This window comes from Notamacropus eugenii, chromosome 2, assembly GCF_028372415.1.
Source record: "Notamacropus eugenii isolate mMacEug1 chromosome 2, mMacEug1.pri_v2, whole genome shotgun sequence".
Classification (NCBI taxonomy): domain Eukaryota; kingdom Metazoa; phylum Chordata; class Mammalia; order Diprotodontia; family Macropodidae; genus Notamacropus; species Notamacropus eugenii.
In genome coordinates, this window is record NC_092873.1 from 343,776,455 (window position 1) to 343,786,475 (window position 10,021).

Below are 10,021 nucleotides of genomic sequence, written 5' to 3' on the forward strand. Positions count from 1 at the left end.
TGGAGGGGAGCAGTTCCAGAGCCCTAGGACTCAGCCATCTACATCGACCAGGATCCTGTGACCAGCTTGTCCAGCGGAGATGGCTCCAGGTACTCTACCCAGATATCTCAAAGACCATCATCCATTCCCCTGCCCCCTTCCCTCTTGGACCAATAGTTTTTATACCCTCACTGCTAGAAATCTTTCCTTATTTTTAGCTTCCATTCTACCTGCTTCAGTTTCATCCCTTTCACCTCTATTCTAACCTTTTTGGGTAAAGAAAATAACAGGTCCCCATCCTCTTTCTGTACCCAAAGACAACAGAGAATCTTAACTACTTTCCAAATGGGTGGTGAGAAAGAAGGGAAACCTGTAGAAGAGACCAGGGAGGACTGAGACAGAGGGAAGACCCCTGAGGACAGCCTTCTAGGGAGTTTCCCAGGAATTAGAGATGGGAATAATGATGTAAACTAAGGGGCAAATAGAACCTTGATTGTGGGCTTCTGAATATAGACAAAAATTTCTTTTGAGCCTTTTCTTGGTTCAGAAGTTTAGTAACATTTAAAACACTTCCTGTCCCTAGGAGAGGAGTTAAGTACTTGAGATGAGGAACTAAGTGCCAAAGTTTAGACTATGAAATGCCAAACTTGGAGGTCAGGAATGGGGAATAATGAGAAAATGGGAACTAAGGGTCCAGAGATGAGGTCTGTGTGCCAACTTCATCATCTAGGTACCATTAGCAGGAAAGAAGAGGCTCTTATGGGAGCAGGACAGGCACTAGTGAAGCTAGTGATAGGATAGAGAAACTCATCCTTTCTTCTTCCAGGTACCCGAATTTCTCTGTTGCTCCTCATCACTTTCACCTTGCTGGGGCCACAGAGGTCTGGTGCCTTCCCAGCCATGCCTCTGTCCAGCCTCTTTGCCAATGCTGTGCTTCGTGCTCAGCATCTGCACCAGCTGGTTGCTGACACATACAAGGAGTTTGTGAGTCCATGAGGGATGGGGATTTGGGTAAACAGGGGTTGGAGCAGAGCAAAAACAAGGTAGTGGAGGGGGATCTGTACAAATTTTAATTCAATGAAAGGGAATCAGAAGCTATCACATTCCAGTAAGCAGTTTTCCTTGAGGAAGATGAATCTTAGTGCAATAGATCAAAGGGAGATCACCAAAGTCAGGAAGGATGGGCAGTAGGCTATGCCAATAGCCCAGGTGTGCAGGAGTAAAGACCTAGGCTAAGGGGGTGGAATCAGGAACATAGAGAAAGGGTAAATTTGAGAAATATCACTCAGGAGGAACTGGAAAGACTTGGTGGTGACTAACTGGATGGGTGGGGAGGTCAAAGAAAAGTATTCAAGATGGTTCCAAAGTGGTAAGCACTCCTGCTGACAGCATTGGGGAACTGAGAAGAACAGTCAGATAAATTCAATTTGTAAATTCACATGGCAAAAAAGTATAGGCAACCGGGTATAAGTACTGAGGGAGATTCAAAATGGTGGAGCCATCAGAGTTGGGGAGGAGGTGCAGAAGAGAAACAGATGGGAACTGGAGAATGTTTCTTAGAAGAGGTACCTTATATCTGGCCCCAGTCCTGTCTTTGGTCACTCATTACGTTTGTTTGGTTGTTTACACAGGAGCGTACATACATTCCAGAGGCACAGAGACATTCCATCCAGAGTACCCAGACAGCTTTCTGTTTCTCTGAGACCATCCCAGCTCCCACTGGCAAGGATGAGGCCCAACAGAGATCTGTGAGTGACTCCCCCTTATCACACCCAGCCCCAGCCTCTTCTCTCAGGTGAAACAAAGAAAAAACCTGAGGAGTCAGCCTCCCTGAAGCTGAGTACTGCCAATGCCCCAAGATGGCTGAGCAGCTCCACCTCTCTCTCTTCCCTTCACCCTCAAAATTAGAGTTGTTCCTCTAGCTCTCTATGAATCAAGAAGACTTACGGCCCCAAATATTAGAACAGCTGCCCAAGGCAAGAGCAGGTACCCAGGGCAGATTAATTTAGTACTTTGTGCAGAATAGGATCTTCATTTTTTTCATTTATTTTTATTCCAAATGTATAAAATACCAATTAAAATGGACAGAACAGGAAAAAAATTTTTAAAAGACTGTAGGTGGAGCTTCTAAGTTTCTATAATTAGTTCTTAATAAACAAGTCTTGAATTGAATGAACTCTTTCCCAGCTCTAGAGTTCCCACTCACAGTTTCCCCTCTTCTTCTTCATCCCCAGGATGTGGAATTGCTTCGTTTTTCCCTTCTGCTTATCCAATCTTGGCTCAGTCCTGTGCAGTTCCTCAGCAGGGTCTTCACCAACAGCCTCGTCTTCGGTACCTCAGACCGGGTCTATGAGAAGTTGAGGGACCTGGAAGAAGGGATTCAGGCTCTCATGCAGGTGAGGTTAGAGGGGAGCTCCTGACACAACCTAGGAAGCAAGCCTCATTTCTGTCTGCTCAGTTACTCCCAGTAGCCCCAGTCTTGGGTCTAGGATCCTATCTAACTTAATCACAGATGGTAGGGAGAAGAGGGGACTAAGGAGAGATTAAGGGGAAATAAGGGAAGGAGGGCTACCACCCCTTCTTTCTTTCAGAAGGGCCTGAATCCAAGGCCTTTTGTTGATGGATAAAGAAACCATTCTTTCTTTACTTTCCTTATTTGAGTCAATGATCCCACTTCCTTTTTATTTTCTTGATTTCAAGTCCAGGTGGGAAGTGAAGAGGGAATAGAGGAGATGGAAAAGTTTCCCCTGGACACCCTTCTTCCCTCTCTTTTTAGGAGCTGGAGGACGGCAGTTCAAGGAGTGGCCTGGTCCTCAAGACAACCTATGACAAATTCGACACCAACCTACGCAGTGATGAGGCACTGCTCAAGAATTATGGGCTGCTCTCCTGCTTCAAGAAGGACCTGCACAAAGCCGAGACCTACCTCCGGGTCATGAAGTGCCGCCGTTTTGTGGAAAGCAGCTGTGCTTTTTGATGGCCTTTGGTTGCATCCCCACCCATGGCACTGACCCTTCTTGGAGGATGACAGAGCCACCCCCACCTAACATGCCTTTCCACTGAGAAAATAAAATTGCATCAACCTAACTGTGCATTTTGTGGCATCATTGGGGTGGGGTGGGGATGATGGTAGTTAAATGGGAATGATCTAAGAATTCACTTGTATCTAAGGCAAAATATACCCCAGCTTCTAAAGTGGTCTGAAATCTGGGTGATCTATTTGGGAACTCAGGAAAAGTTCTTTATTCCTTTCCTTCACTCCCCATTTCTGCCATACCATTCTCCCAACACTATTGTCCCAACCTTGTTTCCTGTGTGGCCTAATTTCCATTTACCCAGTCAGTCATAGGCCTAGAGACCCCACCCCCACCCCAATCCAGTCATCTTCATTCCTAAGATTCTCAGACCAGGGGCAAGGGAGAAAAAAAACAAAACAGAAGATAAAGAAGAAGAGACCAGAAGTTGACAAGACCACAAGTTCCCATAAGAGCAGGAGAGTAATATATATCTATGATGTTATGTGAGAACAAAACATTCCAGGAATAGTGATCACAGTCTTTCCTTTGTATTGAAGGGAGAAATTAGGCAAGAATTCAACTTGGTCCAGAACAATCACCTCAGAAAAGGGTCTGTGATTTTCCTTGTGTAAAGACTTTCCAGTGATGGAACTCATTCCATCAATGTGTACCAGCAGCTCTTCTGTAACTAATGGTTTTAGAGATTTACTGTGGACTAGCAGAAACTCAAAGGCCATTTGGTCCAAATCCCTTTTCCCCATTTTACAGATAGGGATTATGAACCAAAGAAGTTACATGATTTGCCTAACGTCACATAGATATGAGAGATGGGACTAGAGCCCAGCTTTTCTAATTCCAAATCCATTACTACTTTCCACCATACCACACTACCTCCAGTAGATTATGTGACTTGTCTACAGTCTAGTTTGTGCCAGAAACAAGACTTGAACCCACAGCTTCCTCCCTCCAAGGCTAATCTCTATCTCCATACCCCATGCTGCCAGAATAGGATACGAACAAGTGGGCTGAGGTGACCTATAACCAGAGCTTGTGTTTGGGACCAGAGTCAAGGCAAGAACAAGATATGAAGTTGACTCTGAAACCAAAGAAGTAGACTTAGCTTTGATTCTTTACATGTACTGTGGAGAGTTCTGGGTTTTCTTTCATTCTTCCTGATAGAGTGGGCCCAGCTGAAAAATTAGGAGCAAGTAAGAGAAGAATCTTATTTTCTCATTCATTTATCTTAGAGATACTTTTTCTTTATTTCTTATTGAATTTAAAAGGATAATGATCAATTCTAAATAGTCCCCAGTGCCTCTGTCAAATAATTAGTGTTTTATAAGTCAATACTTAACACACAACAGAAAACTCCATTTTTTAAAGTAACACTGACTTAGCAGCAGAGAAAAGATGAGAAAATGAATTACTTTTCTTCCATCCTTGAAAAAGGTAGGAAACTATAAGTCTGAATATTGCATATGCCATCAAATTTGGTTGGCGAATTTGCTTTGTTTTACTGAAATTATTTTTTCTTTCACTTTTTTTTTAGACTTACAAGAGATGACTTGCTGGGTAGGGGAGGAAAAAAACTTGTATTCAGAAATGAAGTTGATATAAATGTAGGGGGAAGTTATATGGGAGTACTTCCCGTGGAAGTGGACATTCAAAGTCTCACATTACCCACTCCAGTCCCACATCATTGATATAACATTCCAGATGTGGTCTGACAAAGGAGGAGTGCAGTGGAACTGTTGTCTCCCTCATTGCAGACACTATACCTCTATTAATTCAGCTTTGGATTAATTTTTAATTAATCAATTAGAATTAATTCAACTTTTAGGCTGTTTTGTTTACCTATGCTTTGATCCCATTTTCTTCCATCTCCTCAGGAAGATTCTTCCCTGTAATCAACTCCTCTCTTTTTAATCTTTAATCTCTCCCTATCTATAGTCTCATCTTCTGTTGCCTATATACAAGACAAGATCTCCTCATTCTTTGAAGAAAAAGAAAAAAAAAAACAAAGAAGAAGCCAAGATGGTAAAATAGAAGGAAGGACCTGTAAAAGCTCTCTCCTCATAGCCCATTAAATACCTGTAAAAAAATGACTCTAAACAAATTCTAGATCAGCAGAAGCCACAAAACAACAGAGTGAAAGAGATTTCCAGCCCAAGATAGCCTGGAAGGCCAATAGGAAAGGTCTATCACTCCAGGATTGGAGTAGAGTGCAGCACAGCCTTGGCTGGGAGCCTTGGCCATGTGGCACAGTGGGGACAGGACTGAAGCAGGCTGGGACATGGAATTCTGGGCAGCAGCTGTAGTTCCCAGATCCCCACAAATGCCAAAGACAGCTTCAAAGGTCAATGAGAAAGCTCTTTCACCTGGATGAGAAAGGAATGCAGTCTGGCCCCACCAGCAGCAGCCACTGCAGAAGTAGTATCCATTTTTGGAGCCATCAGCCTAAAGACCCTGGGGGAATTGAGCAGCTGATCTGAGTCTCAGCCCTGAGTGGTGGTCCTGGGGTGAAAAGGAGGACTGGCTGGTGGAGCTGGTGGAGGCTCTGGAGAGGGAATTCTACTCTCAAATCCTGGACATAAAAGCTTGTGGCTGCTTCCAGACCAGAGCGCAGGCCAGAAGAGGAGTAAACTCCTCTTCCTTATTTGTGCCACCTTGGAGGAACTGAGAACTTACAGGTCCCTAGAGTATACCCTCCTCTTGACAAAGGACTCAAAAGTCAAGTAACTGGATGGGAAAATGCCCCCAAAGGGAAAAAAATAAGGTTATACAAGGTTACTTTCTTGGTGCACAGGTGTTTTCTTTTGGATGAGGAAGAACAATGTATACCATCAGAGGAAGACCTAAAAGTCAAGGCTTCTACATCCAAAACCTCCACAAGAAATATGCAATGGTCTTAGGTCATGGAAGAGCTCAAAAAGGATTTTAAAAATCAAGTAAGAGAGGTGGAGGAAAAATTGAAAAAAGAAACGAGAGCTATGCAAGAAAATCATGAAAAGTGAGTCAACAGCTTGCTAAAGAAGACTCCAAGAAATGCTGAAGAAAATAACACCTTTAAAAATAGACTAATTCAAATGGCAAAAGAGGTCCAAAAAGCCAATGAGGAGAAGAATGCTTTAAAAAGAAGAATTAGCTAAATGGAAAAGGAGGTTCAAAAGTTCACTGAAGAAAATAGTTCTTTAAAAATTAGAATGGAGCAGATGGAAGCTAATGACTTTATGAGAAACCAAGAAATTACAAAATAAAACCAAAAGAATGAAAAAATAGAAGACAACGTGAAATATCTCATTGGAAAAACAACTGACTAGGAAAATAGATCTAGGAGAGACAATTTAAAAATTATGGGATTACCTGAAAGCCATGATCAAAAAAAGAGCCTAGACATCATCTTTCATGAAATTATCAAGGAAACCTACCTTGATATTCTAGAACTAGTGGGTAAAATAAATATTGAAAGAATCTACCAATCAACTCCTGAAAGAGATACAAAGAGGAAAACTCCTAGAAATATTGCAGCCAAATTCCAGAGTTCTCAGGTCAAGGAGAAAATATTGCAAGCAGTCAGAAAGAAACAATTTGACTATTGTGGAAATACAATCAGAATAACACAAGATCTAGCAGCTTCTACATTAAAGGATTGAAGAGCTTGGAATATGTTATTCCAGAAGTGAAAGGAACTAGGATTAAAACCAAGAATCACCTACCCAGAAAAACTGTGTATAATATTTCAGGGGGGGAAATGGTCATTCAATGTAATAAAGGACTTTCAAGTATTCTTAACGAAAAGACCAGAGATGAATAGAAAATCTGACTTTCAAACACGAGAATTAAGAGAAACATAAAAAGGTAAACAGGAAAGATAAATCATAAGGGATTTACTAAAACTGAACTGTTTACATTATTACATGGAAAGTTAATATTTGTAACTCTTGAAACTTTTCTCAGTATTTGGGTAGCTGGAGGGATTATATACATATAGACAGAAAGGACAGGGTGAGTTGAATAGAAAGGGATGATATCTAAAAAATGAAATTAAATGGTGAGAGAGGAATATATTGGGAGGAGAAAGGGAGAAATGGAATAGGGCAAATTATCTCTCATAAAAGAGGCAAGAAAAAGCTTTTTCAATGGAGGGGAAAATTGGGGAGGTGAGAGGGAAAAAGTGAAACTTACTCTCACCACATTTGGCTTAAGGAGGAAATAACATGCACACTCAATTTGGTATGAAAATATATCTTACACTACAGGAAAGTAGGGGAGAAGGGGATAAATGGGGAGGGGGGATGATAGAAAGGAGGGCAAATGGGAGGAGGGAGTAATTAGAAGTAAACCCTTTAGGGGAGGGACAAGGACAAAAGAGAAAATAGAATAAATACAGGGAGAATAGGATGGAGAAAAATATCGTTAGTCTTTCACAACATGACTATTATGGAAACCTTTTGCAAAACTATACATATATAGTCTATATTGAATTGCTTGCCTTCTCAGTGAGGATGGGTGGGGAGGGAGGAAGGGAGAGAAGTTGGAACTCAAAGTTTTAGGAACAAATGTTAAGAATTGTTTTTTCATGCAACTGGGAAATAAGAAATACAGGTAATGGGGTATAGAAATCTATCTTGCCCTACAAGAAAAGAGAGAAGATAAGGATAAGGGAAGGGAGGGGTTTGATAGAAGAGAAGGCAGATTGGGGGAAGGAGTAATCAGAAGCCATGGTGTTTTGGGGTGGCGGGAGGGGAGAGATGGGGAGAAAATTTGGAACTCAAAAGCTTGTGGAAATGAATATGAAAAACTAAAAATAAATAAATTTTAAAAAAATTTTAAAATAAAAATAAATAAAAAATAAAAAGTGCATAGCAGAGAACAAAGAAAAACCAACAAGGAAGTAAAGAAAAATTGGGGAACTTTGAAAACAAAATGTAGTCGTATTTATTATATAAGTTTTCTTGAAATGGAAACTTATTGTTTTATATCGAATCCTCTCTTATGGTTTGCTGTGAACATGGCATTTTAAAAAAATTTTCTTTTTAAGTGCAAAAAAAATTAAATTAAAAAAATTAGATTAAAAAAATAAATTGCTAATTGATAAAAAAAAAAAGAGAGAGAGAAAAAGAAAAGAAAAAGAAGTTCTTCACTTGACCTCTCAACATATCATCTCTCTTTTCATAGCAGAACTCCTAAAAAAAAAAGTTATCTGAACTCCTACACTGTACTCTGGCTCATCTCTCCCTCATTTGTCAGCCCTTCATAACTTGGCTTCTAACCTCATTACAAGTAAAACTGCTCTGTTCAAAGTTTTCACTGATTTCTTAACTTCCAAATCCCTGAATTCTATCCTTCTTGGCTTTGGCTTTTTTGTAACATAAGACAATGTTGGTCACCATCTATTCCTAGATACTCTCTTCTCACAGGGTTTTCATGACACTCCTCATTTGATTTTCCTCTTACCGTTTTATAAAGGGTGGGGTGGGGGGAGGCAATCAAGGTTAAGTGACTTGCCCAGGGTCACACTAAGCTAGTAAGTGTCTGATGAAGGATTTGAACTCAAATACTCCTAATTCCACTCCATCCACTGTGCCACCTAGCTGCCTTCCCTTTCTTACAATTCCTTCTCAGATTCCTTTGATAGTTCATCATACAAGTTCTGCCTTGTATAGTGTGTTTATTCTAAAGATCTGTCATGAGCCTTCTGTCTTCTCTCTTAACTTTTTATCTCTATGATCTCATTAGTTCTTATGGATACAATTATCATCTCTGTGCGGATAACTTCAAAGTCTATACATCCATCTCTAGTTTCTCTCCTTGGCTCTGGTCTCAAATTGCCAACCATCTGTCAGACATTTCCAAATGGATGTCTTATAGGCATCTAGGACTCAACATCTCCAAAACAAAACTCGTTGCCTTTCTCCACCAAACTCACCCCTCTTCTGAATTTCCCTTTTTCTATCCATGGTACTACCATTCTTCTAGTTACCCAGATTCACAATTTCAGAGTCACCCACACATCCTGTATCCAATCCATTGCCAAGTCTTATCAATTCTACATTCACAACTTCTCTTGAATCCATCCCTTTCATCTATATGGTCACCACCCTAGTTCAGACCCTCATCACCTCTCATCTAGACTGATGCAACAGACTCCTGCTCAGTTTCCTTGTCTCAAGCCTCTTACCTCTTCAATCTATCCTCCACATAGATGCCAGATTGATATAGCTAAAATGTGATCTCTTGGTCAAAAAGCTTCATTGGTTCTCTATTACTTCTCCTTTGGCATTTAAAATTCTTCATAACCTGGTACTACAATACCTTTTCAAGCTTATTATACATTTTCCCAGTATTATACATTTTACTTTCAGCCCAACTCGGACTGCCTTATTATTCCTCATTCACACCATTCCCTTCCCAACTCTTTGTCCATGCTTGTCATCCATACTGGAATGTAACCAGCCACCCCAATCCCAACTTCACATCTTAGAATTCCTAGTTTTCTCTAAAGTTTGGGTTCAGCGCCACCTCTCACATGAGGTTTTTTCTGATTTCCCCAACTATTAGTACCTCATCATACACATGCCTAAAATACCTTGTCTCACTATCAGGTGGTATAAGCAAGCAAGGCAAGAATTGTCAATCACATCCTTCCTTCCCTACGCATAGATAGAACTTCTCAGGTCATTCCCGCCCCCTCTGAGGTATGGCTTTCCTTTCAAATTCAGCACTTCCTTCCTTAGCTGGGATTGCACTAGCTCATATACATATAGGAAATCAATCTAGTAGCAAATTCAGTTTCATATTCTTTTGTCAGGCTTATACAAATCTAACATATTTTACCCCACTTTGCTTTCACTCAGTAATGACTCCAAGTCCCCAATCTATCTCAGCTAGGCAAGACTTCTCTCTCCAAAAAGTGGATCCTCTCCCCTGCCTCCCCAATCTTCCCCATAGGTAAGCATTAATTAAAATACAACACATAGCTTAGAATTTCTGTTGACCAGCAGGGTTTAATCATCTATTAAAAG

General features: G+C 40.7%; 1 protein-coding gene across 2 annotated transcripts; it reads left to right on the forward strand.

Moving 5' to 3' along the window:
* The first annotated feature begins 583 nt into the window (after positions 1–583).
* LOC140523989 (somatotropin) lies at positions 584–3,066 on the forward strand. Of its 2 annotated transcripts, XM_072638517.1 has the most exons (4): positions 584–963; positions 1,611–1,727; positions 2,214–2,375; positions 2,756–3,066. In XM_072638517.1, the coding sequence occupies exons 1-4, from the start codon at positions 880–882 to the stop codon at positions 2,954–2,956; spliced, it is 564 nt and encodes a 187-aa protein (XP_072494618.1). In that variant the 5' UTR covers positions 584–879; the 3' UTR covers positions 2,957–3,066. The 2 variants fall into 2 exon arrangements, with proteins under 2 accessions (XP_072494618.1, XP_072494617.1); XM_072638516.1 differs by lacking the exon at positions 584–963 and having other exon boundaries at positions 1,153–1,727.
* Positions 3,067–10,021: the final 6,955 nt, after the last annotated feature.

Excerpts from the sequence above, each read along its gene's own strand:
- LOC140523989 (XM_072638516.1), top strand. The coding sequence starts at position 1,419 with ATGGCAAAAAAGTATAGGCAACCGGGTATAAGTACTGAGGGAGATTCA. Across the intron at positions 1,728-2,213 it reads ATGAGGCCCAACAGAGATCT|GATGTGGAATTGCTTCGTTT; the intron begins GTGAGTGACTCC and ends CTTCATCCCCAG. Across the intron at positions 2,376-2,755 it reads GGATTCAGGCTCTCATGCAG|GAGCTGGAGGACGGCAGTTC; the intron begins GTGAGGTTAGAG and ends CTCTCTTTTTAG.